This window comes from Artemia sp. Qi Xiang Cuo, chromosome 2, assembly GCF_049724085.1.
Source record: "Artemia sp. Qi Xiang Cuo chromosome 2, ASM4972408v1, whole genome shotgun sequence".
Classification (NCBI taxonomy): Eukaryota; Metazoa; Arthropoda; class Branchiopoda; order Anostraca; family Artemiidae; genus Artemia; species Artemia sp. Qi Xiang Cuo.
Genome location: NC_142795.1, coordinates 81,853,979 through 81,874,749, shown reverse-complemented (window position 1 = coordinate 81,874,749; position 20,771 = coordinate 81,853,979). Strand labels below are relative to the sequence as shown.

General features: G+C 35.1%; 1 protein-coding gene across 1 annotated transcript in view; it reads right to left on the bottom strand.

Moving 5' to 3' along the window:
* Galk (N-acetylgalactosamine kinase) overlaps nucleotides 1-20,771 on the bottom strand; it is a 68,630-nt gene that overhangs the window by 21,834 nt on the left and 26,025 nt on the right. Inside the window, exons 5-6 of the mRNA XM_089103529.1 lie at nucleotides 6,904-7,061; nucleotides 1,288-1,422 (exon numbers count right to left, since the gene is read on the bottom strand). Coding sequence (XP_088959655.1) covers nucleotides 1,288-1,422; nucleotides 6,904-7,061 — 293 coding nt within the window. The remainder of the gene's footprint in view (nucleotides 1-1,287; nucleotides 1,423-6,903; nucleotides 7,062-20,771) is intronic.

Here is a 20,771-nt window from a genome sequence, read left to right as displayed (position 1 = left end):
ATTTATTATTATATTATATATTATTTATTCTATATTACTAGTATTACTTAGTATATATTAACGAAGTATTACTAAATACTTAAAAATACACAATTCTTAGAGATTACATAATTCACTTATTAATTATGAGTCTGGTAGAGTCCCCGCTGAACTTGCAATCAAGCGTATTATTTTTCGACAATGTTGCCACTTAAATGGAATTTAAAGACTTAAATATTAACAAATTTATATTAGTGGACAAGCTAAGTAGTTAAAAAGTATATTATGAATAGGAATTGTCAGTCTCTTTGTGTTGCTAGTAGTTTGTAATTCATTTAAAATACCAATGACAGTGTAATAAAATCTAATTATTGGAACTTGGCCTTGCCAAATTCCTTGCTAACATATTAAAAATCAGGAAAGAACGGTAATTCAATATTTAATTAAAAAGCTTTCCGGTTGTAGCTTCGCTACAACCGGATAAAAGTAGGCACAATAAAACAAGTAGGCACAATAAAACAAGTAGTAGGCATAAAAGTAGGCACAATAAAACAAGGGTTAAAAACCAACAAAAAGATTAGCTAAAGACATATGCCACTAAACAGCCTAAGAAGATTGCCTTTGAAGGTTTAGTTGTTTTAGGCAGTCTACAAATTGTTAGTTTTAGAATGTTTATGGACGAAAGAATTGCCAAATTAAATAAATTAGTTTTGCTTATTTAATTTCACGGTTAAGACGGCAACACTGACGAAAATGTGATATTACGCTAAGAACTTCTTTTCCTGAAGCAACCAAATGAAAGATCAAAGAAACATTCGATTCTAAGGTATGAGTAGATCAAGATTGGTCAAGGGGGGGGGGGGGTTGTTTGATTTAATGTCCTTGGTGCTTTTGGAAGCGCAAAATTTCTGGTTCTGTCCACTTTCTTATGTTCTTCGCTCACAACTATGACATTTCTTGAAGCTTAATTTAAGCTTCAAGGCACATGCTAAAGCGCTTATATCTGCTTCTATCCACTTTCTTGTGTTCTTCGCTCACAAATATGACATTTCTTGAAGCTTGACTTAAGCTTCAAGGCACATGCTAAAGCGCTTAAATCTGCTTCTATCCACTTTTTTATGTTCTTCGCTCACAATAATAACATTTCTTGAAGCTTAACTTAAGCATTTTAGTGCATATTTTAAATTATATTGAAATAATTAGGCCACCTATTACAATCAAGCATACATGTACACCCAGAAGGGGCATGAGGGCTATTCAATGAGGGTCTCTGAGGGGCCCTTACAAGTCTAATTTAAAGAAGCGTACCTCTTTTTTTGAATAAGGCTCTTCGTGTAGATCTTCTTTTGCCAGTCGTTTCATTTCATCTAAACTTTTACCGAGCTCTTTTTGAAGGTCTGATGGTTTACGAATAGAACCTTTACCATATTTTTGCGATAGAACCTGAGGGTGAGAGAAAAAAAATTCAGTTTAATAAAACGTCACTTGCAGTTAAACAGAAATTTAATAAACTGGAATTGAGTTAAATGAGGGTTGAATTTCACAAGGGTTGAGTTGAATGAGGTTTGAGATGAATGGTGGTTGAGCAAATTACACTCAAGCCATTTAGACGCTTTGCGAGGAGAGGGGAAGTACCCTCCCTCTTACTTTAAGTATCTGTTAGTGGTAGGCTCTGATTAACCTTGTTGCATTATTTTGTTGTCGTGTTGGTATTATTATTATTTATCTAGGAATCCGTGGCATAAAAATAGGAAGATGAAGCATAAAAAAAGAAAACAGGAAGAAAAATAATATAGCTTCCACGTGGGTTAGAACACATGCCAAAAAATCTTGTAAATGACCGAATAACACTTTTAGTGTCAGCTTCTTCTCTAAATACGCCTTTCAAATTGATTGACATCAAAATGTCCTGAAAATTCTACATTGATAGCACTTATAAGCTTCCAGTGGCCAATGGACCAAGAAGCTTAAAACCCTCCTGAACTCTAGAAGGGGTTTGGAGTGACCGTGAGTTGAGTTGAAAGCTCAAGTTGAACAGAGTTGAGTTAAACGAGGGTCCAGTTGCATGGGAACCCTTCTATCCATGTTCCTGCAGCAAACTTAATTATGACAAAAAGAAATAATCTACGTATCTTCAAAAATATAGCTGAGTAAGCTTAGCCACCTTTACGACCACCGAATAATACCCGGAAGTGGCAAGCAGTTTGTTTGCATTAATGTCCAATCTCAGTGAAATGTAGTGGGGCACCTAATTTGAAACATAACCTAACCTAACAGTGAGCACTTCGTCTCTGACCGAAAGCCCATTAAAACAAAACAAAAAACCACGTGTGCTTCACCTATGAAAATTTGCTAACCTCTAACAGAACAGTTCAGTGTTTACTGAAGAATTTCCGATGCTAAGATCAACAAAGTATTCCCACCCTCCTTGTGCCTTTATCTTTAGTCGAGCTTAAGGGGAAGGGTTCTCCCCCCTAAAGGTCCTTATGAGGTATTTCTGTGGGAATAAGTACGAAAATATTCGATAAAGAGTCGCTCCCGTCAACACAAAGTTAAGTCTGAGCCAGCGATCTCGCAAAGCTTGGTATCACGCCGGCCCAGAGTAATGCCTCGTGTTACTTGTTGTTGTACAAGGTTAAGCTTGAGCCACTGACCCAGTAAAGCTTGCTATTTTTTCGGCCCAAAGTGATGACTCATAAAGGGCTTTCATCAGGCCTAAAAACAGTTGCTTTGGGACAGGCCCAAAGCCTTTGATTAGGAATTTAGTATAGTAGGATCTGCAGTTCCCTTTTATTCAGGTTTAGTCCCGATATACGACATGAGGAACCCGTTGTTAAAGAATCTTCGAATCAGAAAAGGATTTTCGCTAAAAACTGTCGACGAAAAAACCTAATAGTATCAAAAATATATTTTTAGAGTAGTTCATTGAATCTTTTAATATTGTATGTTTTAAAAAGCAGATAAGATTATACAAACTAAAATATCAAGTTTCTCTACAGCATTTTGATTTTTTTTTATAGTGTAGGCCTCTAGAGGAGGGAAGCGAGGGGCTACAGCGCCCTCCCCTCCCATATATATATAGCCCACTTTAGGATTAAAGATAGAAAAAAGCACAAACTCGTTGTTTCTGGTGCAAATAAAAAAGAGAAAGAATGCATTTGCATTATTACTAATACATATATTTAAAGAAATACTTGTTTTATTAAATGTTTGGATAAAATTATGGTGTATTTATTGCCAGGAGCGTTTACCCAAGAATAAATGCAATTATGTTGAACTTTTTTTTTTATAAAACATATACCCTTATCTATTATTATGTAGAACCAATAAATTTCTACACATAAACATGAGCTTGCACGTGATAGACTAGGGTTAATTTGGGGCATTAATTATTTCTTTTTCATTTCCCCAGTGCTAAGAGGGCACTGGAACATAGTAGAGGATTACTTAAGAGTTGATTTTAAAACTAATGCTCAAATTTTCGTGATTTTTCATTATTTCGTCACTACAATGCCATCAAAAATGCCATACGGCACAAGAACGTGATTTTTAGTTTCATCTCCGGAGTATAATGGCTTGAAACCATAAAATTTCCACCATTGAAACCTCCATGTTCGAAAACCCTTGTCCAGATGTTTGAAAACCCTCTCTCGAGATATTCAAGAGTATCAATAACTGACTAGTAAAAAAATTGATTTAAATACGAAACTGCTTTGTTAATAATATATGTTATTTATTTTCATCTCAGTACTAAAATGAAGTGCGAAATAGACGTTTGGACATTAAAAAAAGGACCTTGAAACCAGGAGTGTAATTTACTATGTGGCAGTGGAGGCAACTGTCCCCTCCAGACCCCAGTTCCCCCTCTCCAGCTGAAATTCAGTTTCTTCAAAAATCTTGTCAAAACTGGATAAGCCTGCATAATTCAAGCATCTAGAGAAACGAGTCAGTTTTCTTTAGTATATCATTGCCTTTACGATACTATATGGCTTGTTTTCCATTTTTCACTGTCATTTTCACTTGATTTGGGAAAATTGGCTCCAACTTTGTCCCCCCCTTAGAATTTGAACGAAACTACACCACTGATTGAAACCCGGACGTGTTTTGTCTTTCTTATTTTTTTTTTCTTGTACTAAGGGATCCCTGGATCATAGTAGGGCCTTTGAAATGGATAACCATCCAAGGTTTCCAGAATTATGGTTTTATTTTTAGCTTAAAACCAGTAAAATTATTAAAACGACAGATCAAACCTTAAATTTAGGACATTTGCAATATGATAGTCCGGTTCATTGAGTAAAATGTTTTATATTCGCTGAATATTTTTGGAAAATATGAAAACTATACATTTTTGGCCTCATCATTTTGACATGTACTGCTATAGTGGCGAAGATCCGTGCAGGATAAGTTGTTTGTTTGGCAAGAACATCTGTAGGATGTTCCTTCAGATGTTCTGTGATGGCCCTTGGAGCATGGATAGCATTTATCATGGTTGGTTTCAGGTGGCCAGCAGATTTCCTGTCAGCCATTCTGCAGGGGATCCCTTTTTATTTTTAATTTTATGTTCGGTACTTAAAGAAAAACTTAGACATTGTCATTTTCTTTCAAATGAGCCCTTAAACAGGTATCTATGAATTTCAGCGTTGCACAAGCGGCGATCGAAAAATAACAAAGAATAAAAAGGAGAAACATCACTGTATCCCAAACGAAGAGATGATTTTCCTTCCTAGTCCAGATGGGAGATTTTAATTCTCCTATATGGAGTTTTAGGTTATAGTGATTTCAATGGTACAGCTTTTTTTCGTTTTTTTTATACGACACCACCTACCTTATGGGGTTTTATGCTAATTTCAAAATCACAACGAAATTTCATCACCAACATTAATCACAATAATGCTTTTAAAATGGAGATTACTCCACATTAATGACAGTTTTTATTACGCGTTCTTAAATTCGGACACTATAACCTAGCATTCTTTCTTTACTAGGTCGCCACCTGTTATCGTACTAGCCCTTATATATCCAACAGAGCTCTAATGATAGTATCAAAGCAGGCAGAAATGTTGTATGAAGAGCTGCTGACGAAGTTTAAACTCTGAAAAAAAGAAGAGAGAAACTCTGCATGAATTTCGGAAGAAAATCTCTGATCCACCCAATCCACAAAACCCTTGCCCCCCCTCAATCCACAACAAAACGACTCCCGCGCAGGGTTGCAGTGCCTGTTGAGAAACTTCAGCCGGTACGCTGTGCCCATAAGTGGCTAGGGAAAACTTTTATACCTAGTTTCGTAAATATGTAAAACAAAATTTCTAAGTTTTGACCCATCATATTTTTCTTGTATGTTCATTAATTTTATTGTTTTCTATTTATTTTTAATTTTGACTTTTTAACTAAGTGTTAATTTTTTTTTAATGTATTTTTTACAACGGATAATGTTTGACGTGAACGTCATGTTCTGTAGATGATACACATAATATATATATATATATATATATATATATATATATATATATATATATATATATATATATATATATATATATATATATATATATATATATATATATATATATATATATATATATATATATATGTGTGTGTGTGTGTGTGTGTGTGTGTGTGTGTGTGTATAGTGCTTTTGAGATATATATAGTGCTTTTTTTTGGACGTAAAATTCAAATTCGGCGATCATGCTGTGTTAGTAATTTTTAAAATAAAATTCTATTCTATTCATTCAACAGATTCTCTACTTTTTTTCTTCTATATTTTGAAGTCTAAACATGGAGCTTTGCATCAACGACCGTTGTGTGGACGAACGCTATGAATAGTTTTTTTTTTCTTTACAGCTTCTTCTTTAAATTTGCAGTTTTCCAATTTTAATTATCCCTGAAAAAAAATCTTCAGCAGTTCTAAGACCTCGATGTTCACTATTTTTTAGTTTTAAGTTACCTCAAATATTGATTCAATTTGAATTGACGGTATTTCATGACAATCTCTAGAGTTTTATGAGAAAAAGCAGAAATATTCGTCTTTTCAGGCCCTTCGTCCACCAGCCAGGCTAAAATCCCCACCAACGGACTTTCCACGATTTTAATCCAACTTTACGGCTCATATTGACTTTAAACCAATTATATACAAAGGGCTTCTTATGCAACCTAGAAAAAACTTTAAAAATATACCCCCCCCCCAAAAAAAAAGAAAAGAATCATAGTTGTATTCATTTTCATAAACATTATAGAAAGGAATGTCATTATGGGTTTCGCAAGGTTTTTTCCACATCTGATTCAATATTGAACAAGTCAGAATTACAATATATATGCTGAATAGTATGAAGTTTTAAATAAAAGAAAATAACGCTATTAAAATCGAAAGAAGTTGCAACAACAAAAAAAAAAAAGAAAAAGTAGAAACATCATCTAAGAGACCAGATTTATGGATTATCATTTCTAATCCGTAAAGGAAATGTATATCCTTTTCAGATATAATCCGAAAATCTGATCATATAAACCCTTTATCTTTTTTTACAATCTGCTACAATAGCACAAAGTAAAATATCTTCTGATCAGGGTTACCGTGGTTGAATGACATTTCGAAGACCCAAATGAGAGATTAAGATCCTAATCGAAATTAAGTACTTACCAAAATACCATGAATGAAAATGTAAGTGGTTGATTTTTTGGATTTGTTTGTAGTTTTCTTTCGCTGGTTTCTTGCTGCAAGATATTTCCACTTCTTTTTTATTACAGTCGATGGTAATTAACAATTTTCCGGTTCAGTACTGGTATTGATTAATTTACATTCGCCACTTTTCCTCCCTCCGAGGGGGGGATATAAAGTCATTTTCTGTATTTTTGGAGATAGTCTGAGAATATGATTCTATTAACACCTTGCTACTGAAGATTGCAAACTAAAAAAAAAAAATCTTACAAGGGTTCCGATTCTTCCTTCGACAACCCTAACATTGAAACTTTCAAAAGCAGCCTTATTTGCAATAATCATACTGTTGAGAACCATAAACACAGCACCATCAGGTAAAAGGACATCAGTTGTCCGCAAAGGATTAAATTCAATCAGTTTTGCATAACCTGAAAAGCAGAAAAAACTAATGAATTTTGAAAAGTAGAATTAACTGCACTTTAATATAAGTTCGAGTTTAAACACACTTTGTATAGAAAAACTGGACACTTCTAAAAATTATGGACTTCCAAAGGTCTGTCTTAATGGGGAGTGTATCATCTTGTTTAAACTCCCGCAATTTTTTCTAGCCAGTCAATTGCTCTGAAAATATATGAAAAGAAAATTTGGGTTTATACTCAAATCGTTCATTAGAGAAAAAAAAACAATAAAAAGGCGTTCTTTAAAGATTCAAAAGTATGGCTAGTAGACGGATCCTTATTCGCAAAAGGCAGAGTAACAGTCTTGAGCTACAACCTTATACCCTAATTTTATTTATGACAGCTAGACAAAGTATAAAGTATTATTTTGGCAAAAGTCCCCCCTCTACTCCCTGTAAAAAATCCCAAATGCGACCCTGGCTTCATAAAATTGTAGCAATCAAATTAAAAACAGTTTTTATTGAAAGTGCTTTTCAGTGTGTTTCACCATTTTCAATTAGTTCAACTACCGAAGGATACGTTTCCAAATCTGATCAGTAGCTTGACTGAAGTGTCAGCTAAATAGGATAAGAAGAGCATCTACATTATTCAGCAGTAAAAGGACGATTCCTGTGTCGATGGTTGAAAACAAATATGGAGTAGGGAAAACAAGAAACATCATGCAGCGTTTCCACTTCTACATTTTCTGCTGGAGATTCAAGGCGTGCTTTCATTATAGCTTTTTCTTGGGAGACGAAGTATCCCATGGCTTTTTACTTTCTCTGGCAGCTCTAATCTCCAATGGTACCATCTAATGGCAATCTCTAACCTCGAATGGTACCATCTTTCTCTGGCAGCTCTAATCTCCAATGGTACCATCTTCCTCTGGCAGCTCTAATCTCCAATGGTACCATCTAAAGTTCAAAACTCAAATCGAATACACTTGAAGTGTTTTTTTTTTTTTTTTAGAAGAATTTAAATTCGGTGAAAAAGAAAGCCGTTTTTATTCTGCCAAACTGGCCTGAAAAAGTAACAATGAAGACAGGGCTTTATAGCTTATAGGCCCCTACTATTCATGACAAACCCTAAAAGTTTAAAACAAAGTTCTAAGAACAGCCCTACTACATACGCCCAAAACATACTATTTCAAGCGATCTCGATGCGTCTTTCTTTGTGTATAGAATACTACTCATATAGAAGAATTCAATAAAGAGAACATCAAGCTATGAATACTTTAGGCATTATTAGCTGTACTCTAGTAGACTGTTTAACTCCTTTGTGGTCACATTACCAATGGAGCAACGCATGGCCATTCTGCAAACGGGAAACCTAAATCATCTAAGGTTTCTTAATATAATTCTACTGGGGTTTAGCCGGTTTTTGGTTCTATAATATCACTTTTTAGTATTAAGTAGTTTTATATAATCTTGAAGTTTCCTCAAAAGTTTATAGCATTCTTTGGTGATCTTCAGAGATTTCTGAGAGGGAAAAGTGGAAACACTGGCGCCATGTCTTTTCCAATTATAAGCAGGAATCATATTTTTGTTCCATTTTCTTTATTTAGTGTAAGGTGGATGTGGCAGATGTTTTACTCAAAATGGTCAAAGAAACACACTTTAACCATTTTTTTCTTTTATGTATATATCACAGATGCAATTATTTTCAGGTAAGCGAGAGTCAATGACTTCACTTACTTTATTAGGGTATACCACTCAACATCCTATACTATGATCCTATTTTTGATACCTTTCCCTTGAAATTATAATTTCACACTTTGCTGAAATGAAGTTGATATAAAAGAAGAACCGTACTTGTATGATATACACCCTACCTAATATTCTTCTAACATGTTTTTCTGACGCTCAATCCCAATGAAATATACCTAAGTATGATAAAAATATAATACTTTAGAAACAAATTTGGGCTATATATTTGCATATTAGGGGAGGGGGGTGAAGTATAGAAGGTCTGCAGGCCTAATATGTTAGTTACAGTTATTCTGCATATTATGTAGTAAGATTTTTTTTCTAACTTCATATTATCCAAATACTTTACCCCCCCCCACCTTCCTAATGTGCAAATATATAGCCCAAATTATATATTTTCCATCTATTCTGTCACTTCTCTTTGCGTTGTCTCTCGCTAAGCTGAAAGAAACTAATAAAAAACCAGTTCTGCGATGCGTCAATGAATGAACAACTTTAGCAGTAGGCGGTTTTATCATACAAGTACCAAAATAATCGTTGGGGTCTTCATCTCATACTGTCATCACAATTAGAGATATTTCACCTTATAAATATTTATTTTGCTTAAAGATAAGAGGCAAAAAACTAAAATCAATCCAGTTTATTGTAAAGCAGGAAATATTCTTTAGTGTAAATAGTGTATTTCACAGCTTACTTCTGCAGTTTTAATCAGAGTTTTAATTTAACAAAATATGTTGCAAAATGAAACGCTTTAGACCCGGTCAATATCATAGGCAGGCTCATTGTCTTTTTACCTAAATTAATTAAAAAAAAAAAAATCCGAAAAAGAAGTTTTAAAGAAAAGTAAAAATCATTTTAAACTTAAGATAAGGAGATACAAATACCTGTTAAAATTCAAACTCAAAACGACCAGAAATTACTATCAAAGAATGAATGAAACCCAAAACGAACAGAAATCAAATAAACAATCATAGCAGAAAAAAATACAAGTAATAATACAATTGAACAAATGGATTTCAAAAGGATTTGTTCTTAAATTGAATATGCAAATAAATCTTAAAACGAAAAAAAATATTTTGCGGTTGAAGTATAAATGAAAGTCAAAACGAACACAGAACAAGTAAAGAATCAATGCAAACAAACATACAATAGATACTAATGAAATGAAAAAATAAATCTTAAAACAAGATAAACTTAAATTGAATAAGCAAATCAAGCTTGAAACGAACAAAAATCACTACAAACAAGAGTTTGGGTATCGCCTCCTTCACTCACTGTAAAGGTAAAAAACGTACTGCGTCATTGGCGCTTTACTGAAATCGAATTGTGTTACAAATATTTTCTTTTGTGCTTAACATTGAAAATAAACAATAAAATTGAAGTAAAATTTTGAACTGATGAGCTTTCAGCGATTAATATTATTATACCTCAAATATTTAGTTTAGTTTATTAGTTCTTTCTAAAATTGTTCAAGACCCCTAACATTGTCCCCTTCCTTCACTGTAAAATCCTAAAGCCTACTTCGTCATTGGCGCTTCACTGAAAACAAATCATATTACAGATATTTTCTTTTCAAGTTCTTTCAGCATTGAAAATGGAAATAAAATTATAGTGAAATAAAATCTTGAACAGGCGGGTCTTCAAAGAGTTAAGATCATTATGTATAAAATTTTCAATTTGATTTTGTTTATACTTTCCAATACTCTTCAAGATACATATTATCTTCAAGTAAAGCGCCATGACGCAGTAGGTTTAAGACTTACAGTGAGAGAAGGAGGCGATACTCAAACTTTTTTTTGTAGTGACTTTTGTTCGTTTCAAGCTTGATTTGCATATTCATTTTAAGTTTCACTCGTTTTAAGATCTATTCAGTTATATAATTGCCTCTTTCATGGTTGTATGCTATGATTCTTTATTTAATGTCTGTTTGTTTTGGGTTTCATTTATACTTCAATAGCATAATATTTTTTTTTCGTTTTAAGCTTGATTTTAATATTAAATTTAAGAATTACCCGCTTTAAGATTTATTTATTCATTTATATTATTACTTGTATGCTTGTTTGCTATGATTGTTTTTTTAATTTTTGTTCGTTTTGGGCTTAATTTAATCTTTAATAGTAATTTCTGGTTGTTTTGAGTTTGAATCTTAACAAGTATTTGTATCTGCTGATCTTAAGTTTAAAATGGCCTTTACTTGTATTTTCAAAACTTCTTTTTTGGAAAGTTTTTGTTAAATTAATCTTTGTCCATTTTTGTTAACGCATAATTAAAAGTTTTTCGGAGTTGATAGTTTCGAATTGTAACTTTTTTTTTCGGCTTAAAATTTTAACCTAAGTACAAGTATAAACATAAAAGTAACAATGTACAAGCAAAAAAATGGGTTTGTGTCCACCTAGAAGTTTGTGTTGTCCGATGTTTGAACTATTTTTAAAAAAATGGCGATCTCAAAATTTCTATCGGAAGGGTTTGGGGAAAAAAGGGCGAGGGGTAGGGCTAATTACCTTTCGATCTCTTTTGACTCTTTAAACTGAAGTACGTAAAGTGAAAGTTTATACGAGCATCCCTTCTATAAGAACCATGTATGCACCCAGGGCATAATTTACAAAACTTGTCCCCGGGCCTGGGGGGTAGTGTCGACCCCAGAAAACAATATCTGATGTTTGAAACTATTTTTAACAGAACGGCCACCTTAAAATTTTTATCGGATGGATTTGGGGCAGAACAAGGCGTGGGGAGGGTAGGGCTAGTTGCCCTCTGATCTCTTTTGACTCTGAGAAAGTGAACTATAACTTTTAATTTCATATCAGATGAGCCCCCTCTCTGAAATTTATACGAGCATCCCTTTCATAAGAACCCTATAAGACCCCAGGATATAACTTACAACGCCTCCTCCCCGGGCCCTGGGGGATTATGTCGACACGGGAGCTTTTGTTACCTGACCTTTGAACTATTTTAAAAAATGGCTATCTCAAAATTTGTATCGGATGGGTTTGCGGAAAAAAGGGCATGGGGTGGGGCTAGTTGCCCTCCGATCTCTTTTGAATCTTGAAAATTGAATTGGAACTTTCAATTTCCATTCAAATGAGCCCTCTCTGAAGTTTATACGGGCATTCCTTCCATAAGAACCATAAATACCACCAGGGCATAACTTGCAGCGCCTGCCCCCCGGCCCCGGGGGATGTGTACACAGGAGCTTTTGTTATCTGATCTTTTAACTATTTAAAAAAAATGACTATCTCAAAATTTGTATCGGATGTATGGTGACGCTTTATAATTAAGTCAATTTGGAATTTAGTAAAATATTAATACACAAATACAAAAGTTTAGAAATACCATTTTTTATTAAGATAAGGAACATAGCCTGTCAGGTGTATACTTAACAGGAAATTGATAAATTACCTCTTCCTAGCTATGTATGCCAGTGGGTTCCAATACGGTGTGGACGAGGAAGTATATCAAAGATACATTTTACGAGGACGTAATGCCAGATATTCATTTTTTGCTGGACTGACCTTTGATGCGTTGATATCAAGGATACCTTGGTATACTGCCGAGTTATTGTAAGTGTCTAAGTATCTTATTGTATTATATATTATTGTAGATTTCTGATATTTTTTGTCTCTAGGTAGATTTCTGATATTTTTTTGTCTCATACTGTTTGGTCCTAGGTAGTTGGATGGATGTGTAAGGTGAGAGCCTCGTTCAAGTGCACATTTGTCTCAATTGCTGGAATAGGACTACAGTTTTTTTTTTTTTTTTTTTTTTTTTTTTTTTTTTTTTTTTTTTTTTTGCCAAGTAATTACCTCTTAAACGTAATATATATATATATATATATATATATATATATATATATATATATATATATATATATATATATATATATATAACCTAAACTATTAATGTAAATATAGTGAATTAATATTTTGAGTATTTTGTTTTTTTATTTTGCATTTTGTATCATTCAAGAAGTATTCTATATTAATACTTTATAAGCAATTAACAAAACACTAATTGGAATTAATTCAAATTCTAGTCTATACCGTGTTTTATTATTTTTAATGCTTTAAATTTTAACAAGTAGTTGAATGTTCTATCTAAGTTTTGTGACCTAACAATGCTCGTGTGAGGTTATTACTCAATGCTCGTGTATATACCGTGTTTTTATTTTTAGAAGTAACTTTAAGTTTTAACTAATGATTTAATGTTATATATATAAAAAAATTTTATTTGTCAACGTATAAATATTTTTATTGTGAAATAATCTGTTAAGTGATTAATAATTATATATTAAGTTTTAAAAGAATGGTGAAAATATTGCCAGTAAGAAACCCAACATTTCTATTGAAGTGGCATATTATGTTTAGAGTAAAAAGAGGAGAAAGTAATTAAAAGTAATTAACCTTCGTTTGAAAAGAAAAAAAGAATGCAGTGATGTATATAAAAATGAGTGTTTCTTTTTACTATATATGTAACACTTGATGCTTTATGTGTATTCTAATGTGAATGTTTATTTTAGATACAACCTTAGTTTTTTTGGAAATTAAATTTTTCGTAACTTCCTTTCGGATCCATTTTGTCAAACATTTTTTGACGCATTTTTGGAAAGTAGCAAATTTCAAAGCCAGTTCAATTGTATCCTGATACTAACAGCTCATACCATCAGACTCCAAACCATAACTGGTCAACTAACATTTTGGAAACTATATGCAATATTACGGAACATTGCTACCAGTTCATCCTAGAAATTATCAAAGAATGTGCTACGTAGCCTAAATGGCCTTATATTATTGAAATATGTGAAAATGCTTTGTGTTGGAAAAATATGTGAAAGTTTAAAAACCCAAAATTGTTATATATATTTATCCAAGACATTTATAAACTCGGGAGATATACGGTAAATCAACCACATCACCCAGATAAATTAAATTATTTATGGGAATTAAATTTAAACTCAATTTATTAAATAGTTTCTAATATAACTTGAAATCTAATTTCAGCAGAACCACTAATATAATGCTTAAGCCACTGCGGGTCAAACTAAAACAGAAGATGCATATAAGGATGAGAGTGAAAAGAAAATTTTACAGTCTTAAAGACAGAGAAAAAAAGAGAAACAAGGATAAATTCCAAAAATTGATATCCTTGGAATAAAGGACATGGCATATATTTGGCCATAAACATAACTCTACAGAAACCCATTTAGGGTATTTGCAAAAAATGACCCAAGGATTGTAGTATAAGAACTCTGTACAAAATTAAGTTGTTTTAAAAGTAAAATATTGAGGGTTGAGGACAACTCTACTGAAAGTAGGGAGTATTGTTGTGATATTTTACAGTTAAGTCAATTTTAATTTAATAAAGTATCAAGACGCAAATACAAAACTTAAAAAAAGATATTGTTTATTAAGATAGCGAATGTAGCCTGACAACCATAGAGGTAACAGGAAATTGAGAAATTACCACTTCCTAGCACATTATGTCCCTGGACTTTGATAAGGTTGGATCTAGGAAATACACAAAAGATACATTTTACGGGAAGGGGCGGCCAGATATTAATCTTATGCCGGACTGACCTCTAATCCGTCGATTTAGAAATACCTTGGAATATCGTCAGGTTATTGTAAGTGTCTTAAGTATCTTATTATATATTATTGTAGATTTCTGATACCTGTGGTCTACCTAGGAAACCTAGTCCCAGCAGAACATATATCTATTATTAAACCTTGTACTAGTGTATGTTAACTGAATAAAAGTATTGTATTATAGCCAACCTCTCTAAAATCTAAATTTAGTCTCTCGAATATACCCAGCTGGTACGCCTCATTAGTCAGGCCATAGCCTACGGCAAGCTACCAAAGTTTAATTAATTACCTTAGGGCCATAGTTTACCTCCCCTATAAAGAGAGAATAAAAGTATGACAAATGCAACATCACCTTAATACTATAAAACCACTTTACCACAGATGGGTTTGCGGAAAAAAGGTGTTGGAGGTGGGGATAGTTGCCCTCCAATCTCTTTTGACTCTTAAAAACTGAACTAGAACTTTCAACTTCCATTCAAATAAGCCCTCTCTGAGGTTTATACGAGCGTCCCTTTCATATGAACCATATACGACCCCAGGACATAACTAACGACGACTGCCCCCCGGGCCCTGGGGGATTGTGTCGACATCGGAGCTTTTGTTATCTGACCTTTGAACTTTTTTATAAGAATTGCTATCTCAAAATTTTTACCGGATGGGTTGGCGGAAAAAAGGGCGTGGGTTGGGCTAGTTGCCTTCCGATCTCTTTTGACTCTTAGAAACTGAACTAGAGCCTTAAATTTCCAAGTAGATGAGCCCTCTCTGAAGTTGACAAGCATCCCTTCCATAACAGCCATATAGGCCCGCCGGGCAAGGATTGTGTCGACCCCGGAGTTTTCGTTATATGATCTTTGAACCATTATGAAAAAATGGCTTTCTCAAAGTTCTTATCGGATGGGTTTGAGGAAAATAGGCCGTGCAGGGAGGGGGTGGGGCTAGTTGCCCTCCGGTCTCTTTTTGATCTTAAAAAATGAACGCGAACTATCAATTTCCAATCACTTGAGCCCTCTCCAAAGTTTAAACAAGTATCCCTTCCATAAGAGCTATAGATGTTCCCAGAGCATCAATTACAATGCCTGCCCCCGGGCCCTGGGGGGATGCGTCGACATAGGAGTTTTTTTGTAAAAGGGTGTATGGGGGGGGGCTAGTTGCGCTCGGATATCCTTTGAATCTTAAAAAGTGAACTACAACTTTCAATTTCCAATAAAATGGGCCCTCTCTGAAGTTTATACAAGCATCCCTTTCATAAGAACCATATACGCCTCCAGGACAACACTTATGACGCCAGCCTCCCGGGCCCTGGGGAGTTGTGTCGACACCGGAGTTTTGTTATCTATTTTTTGAACATTTTTTTTAATGGCTATCTCAATATTTGTAGCGGAAGGGTTTGAGGAAAAAAGGGCGTGAGGGGGGGGGGGCTAGTTGCCCTTCAATCTCTTGACTCTGAAAAAGTTAACTAAAGCTCTCAATTTCCAATCAAATTAGCCCTCTATGAAGTTTATACGAGCATCCCTTTCATAAGAACCGTACATGCCTTCAAAATATAACTTAGAACGCCTTCCCCCGGGCCCTGTGGGGTTGTATTGACACAGGAGTTTTTCTTATCCGACCTTTTAACCATTTTTAAAAAGTTGCTATCTAAAAATTTGGATCGGATGGGTTTGCGGAAAAAAAGGCATGATCGCAAAATGAAGAATATAACTTCCAAAGCGCTTTTCTATTGTACCTCCCTCTATTTGCAACAATTTTTGAATATCCTATCTGAATTTTTTTTTTTTTTGATTAGAAACTGTCAGAGTCCGAAGTGTTTTGAGATTATTAGTAATGTCAAGACCAAGCCACCGAAAAGAAGAGACAAAGGGAATAGAGAAAAAACCACAGTTAAGACGGAGACTCGCACTCGAATTAAATGAAGTACAATCGCACTTATCAACCTTCAACATAAGCCCAATCCGTCTGAACTGGTCTGAGATCCAGCTGACAGAATGTGAGAGCCCAGCCCTAGAACGACTGACAAGGAGAACAACGTCCACATAAGCAAGATACAAGACATCAATTACATCAGAAATGAAAGTCGAAGGCAAGGATGAAAGGATAGGAGCAATACATAACATAAAAATATTTGGAGAAAGCACTCCATCTTAACGGACCCCACGCCTAAGAAACACCTTTGAATCAGAAACTACTCCATTACATTTTACCCGAATAAAAGAGTTAGAATACCAGTACCGTAACAAAACAACAATAGAAAGATTAATATTGTTGGAAAAAAGGGAATAGACTGCATGTGAGTGGACTATACTATCAAAAGCTTTCGAAAGATCAAGAGCACAGACATGAAGAGGAGATTTATCATTAACAGATAGCAACAGGAGGGAATCTAGAACACGATGGGTCTGCTGAAATCCCAGCATTTTTTGAAAGCCAAATTGGTTTTCACCAAAATTAACATTTTCTGAAATGAAAGGGAGAAGAATATATTCAAAAATTTTGCTAAGAGTGCACGAAATACTAACAGGTCGATAAGAACTACACTCTGACGAAGTTTTAACACGCTTCAAAACCGAGGTGACTGTGCCACAGAGAAAACTGTCGGGAACCATGGAAGTAGATAAACATATCTGGAGTAGTAGCTGAATATGATCGATCAAAGTTGGACAAATTACTTTGATATGATAAGAAACAATTCCGTCTAGATCAACTGATCTAGATTTCATGTCCTAAATAGCTTGACCAATATCGACTACAGAAACTGGTAATGCTTAACTTTGAGAAATGTGATTAGGCAAACACGACTCAAGAAGGTTACTAACAATCTTTTCAACTTCCCGGTTCACCTTGCCGAAAATATCATTATAATACGACACCCAAGTATGAACTGTTATAGGACTTTCAGAAAAATCACTACTAAGCTTATCCGAATTCAGAAATGAGACCACTCCTTTCTCGACGCAGGAAAATCAAAACCAGATACCCTAGACTGCCGTAAACTTTTATAAGCACCCTTGGTACTTTGCTTCAGATCGAAGACAACTCCTCGATTTGGCCGACCGCAAGACACCCATATTCGTAGCCAAAACTTAGCTTTATTCTTTACAACTTTTAATTCTGGATCCAAAACCCATTCTGGTTTTCTAGCTTTAACTTTAATCTTTTGTAGAGGAACAGCAGTCGCCTCTGCTTGTTTTAAGCACCAAATTATTTTATCATAATATTCATTTAGAGACTGCTTATCATTTGAGAAGCGGTCAGTAACTTGAAGCAAATGGTAAGGAACTTTTATACAACCCAATAACGCGGACAACGTAGTAATATAAAGTGAAAATTAGCTCTTCTCCAGTTATTCCTGTAAAACCACTTAGAACTTTGTAAATGGTCTGTAAATGGTCTAGTAGAACGGAAAGCGACTAGTGAAGCAGAGAACGAAATCGGGAGGTGGTCAATGTCACGATAGTCTTCAAGAACAAGAACAGTCGATACATTAATATTTGGCGAGGAAACTATATGGTCAATATTAGACAAACTTCCAGATTGGTGAATATATGAATAATCAACACTTTTATCGACTATTTTATAAGCATAAAAAGCACCAAGGACTATATCGGCTCGAACTAACTGACTTGTAATATCTGTGTTGAAGTCGCCAACCACTATGAAATCATAACCAGTCGATACAACAGACGCAAGAATAGTCTTAAGATTTGCCGAGGCTTTCATATACGCGTTTAAAGCAGAAATAGTTTTTTTTTTTTACACGGGAGATACGCATTTATCAGCACAGTATAACCAAACCAAACCGCAAGGATGAATTTATCACTGTGAAAACAGACTGGAGAGAGAAAACTCAGGTTATTCTTAACAATGCACACGAGGCCTCCAGAAGGTCTACCAAAAGTGACCTCAGCATTAGTTGTAAAAACGGAATGATTACAACTTCTTTTTAACACGTTAATACTAGTAAAAGTCAGGAGGTGTTCTTGAAGGCATACTATGTCAAACTGGTCACACAATTCATCAATCATATGCTCCTTTAAATGAGTACCATTTATATTAAGCGAAACAATCGAAACAGGCACAATCATTTCTTCTTGGCAATGATATCTCTCAGCACTTTGCATCTAAGACTAAAGGAGGGATGATTTTCACCACAATTGGCACATCTTGCATCAAGCTGGCAGAGAGAATCCTTGGTGGAAATATGAGTGCCCGCACAGCGTCCACACTTTGCAACCAAACTTTCACTATCAGCTACTCTATGGTCTGGTGAACGGTATTTTAGACAGCACCGAGCTGCCGACAGATTTTCTTTCACAGATAAATATTCATATCCAAGTTTAACACCATTTTGCATAGCCTTGGCTATTGACATTGAGTCACAAAACTCAAGCTTAACCGTGCCAGTGTCACCGAGCCACATAGCTTCCACCACACCTGGATATTCTTGAAGAATGAGAGGTCTAATTCCTTCGATATTCCTCTGACTATCCCAAAAAACCATTTAGTGATAACCTGGGATGAGATTCTGCTAAAATCACCGAAATAGTCTTTGAATTCGTCAGCAGTAGATTTTTTAATATTGATTAGCCATTTGTCATCTCGCAAACTCAGCTTGGTAACTGCATCATGACAGCTCACTTTATCGAGGACTTCTTTGCGTTTTATCGGGTCATTTAGTGTTTGCGGCACTTTAGAGACAACAACAGTGGTGTGAGAGTCAGTTAACGGCGTTGCACGGGCAGGCAGTGGTGGAAAGTGATTATCATACGAATCGGACTTACTTGAAACAGTCTTTAGGAAGTGTTCCATTCTATTCAATTTCGCGTTCAAACTCGAATAAACCTAAACAGGGATGACAGGTTCATCATTTGGAGAACAAATTACAAACATCGGTAGGTCTATGTCATCATCATCACAGTTCTCGAATATGCTTAACAAATCCTTCAGATGGCTTTCCAAAGCCTTCAGTCCCTGTCTTCTCGGAAGCTCAGTCCCAGGTACAACCGCATCGTAGAGGAGGTTTTTAGCTTCGATTACACTCGGCAAGTCCAGAAAAAACTCCTTTCCAAATTTCAGCATTTCGTTTTCAAATTGCAAAAAATTTAAAACCGGCGAAAAAACAAGTCCATTATTCATTATTCACTGTACATATCATAAGAGTCAGATACCAATAAGCGAAGGAAGTGTAGTTTCCTGCTACCAGATCCCCGCAGTTTAAGGGAGTAACACTCCCGGCAGGTACAACTGCCCTTGCGACAAGAAACTCCACTCTTCTGCTCACTTATTAGCAAAATTGAATTATAATCAGATTATCAAACCAAATTAAAAAGATAGTAAAATAATAGATGACCTTATATGAGTGAGTAAATATATCCAAAATGGTAAAATAGTCCGTAAATATAAATTTATTATTTCACTTATTTCGAAACTGACGGTCTCTGCAATCCACTGTAATTTATTCCAAATTTAATCTGGCTTAAATATCAATAGATGTTTATATCAATAAATATCAATGGATTATCGGATGGGTTTGGGGAAAATATGGGGTGGAGGGGGAGGGGGGCTAGTTGTCCTCCGAACTCTTTTGACTCTTAAAAAGTGAACGAGAACTTTCAATTTCCAATCAAATGAGCACTCTCCGAAGTTTATACGTAGCTATCCTTTTCATAAGAACCATATATACCCCAGAGCATTACTTACAACGCCTGCCCCCGGGCCCTGGGGGATTGCGTCGACACAGGAGTTTTTCTTATCTGACCTTTGAACTATTTTTATAAAAAAATGGCTATCTCCAAATTTCTATCGGATGGGTTTCGGGGAGAAGGGTGTGTGTGTGGGGGGAGGGGGCTAGTTGCCCTTGGATATCCTTTGACTCTTAAAAAGTGTACTAGAACTTTCAATGTCCAATCAAATGAGCCCTCTCTGAAGTTTAAACAAGCATCCCTTTCATAAAAACCATATACGCCCCCAGGACAACACTTAAAACACCTACCCCCGGGCCCTGGGGGGTTGTGTCGACACCGGAGTTTTGTTATCTATTTTTTGAACAACTTAAAAAAATGGCTATCTCAATATTTGTTGCGAAGGGTTTGGGAAAAAAAAGGCGTGGGGGGGGGGGGAGCAATTTGCCCTTAAATCTCTTGACTCTTAAAAAGTTAACTATAACTTTCAATTTCAAATTAAATGAGCCCTCTATGAAGTTTGTACGATCATCCCTTTCATAAGAACCGAACATGCCTTCTGGGCATAACTTGGAACGGCTTCCACCGGGCCCTGCGGGGTTGTATTGACACCGGAGTTTTCCTTATCCAACCTTTGAACTATTTTTAACAAAATTCCCATTTCAAAATTTTTATCAGATGGATTTGGAAAAAGAAGGCGTGGGGGGGGGGCTAGTTGCCCTCGGATCTCTTTTG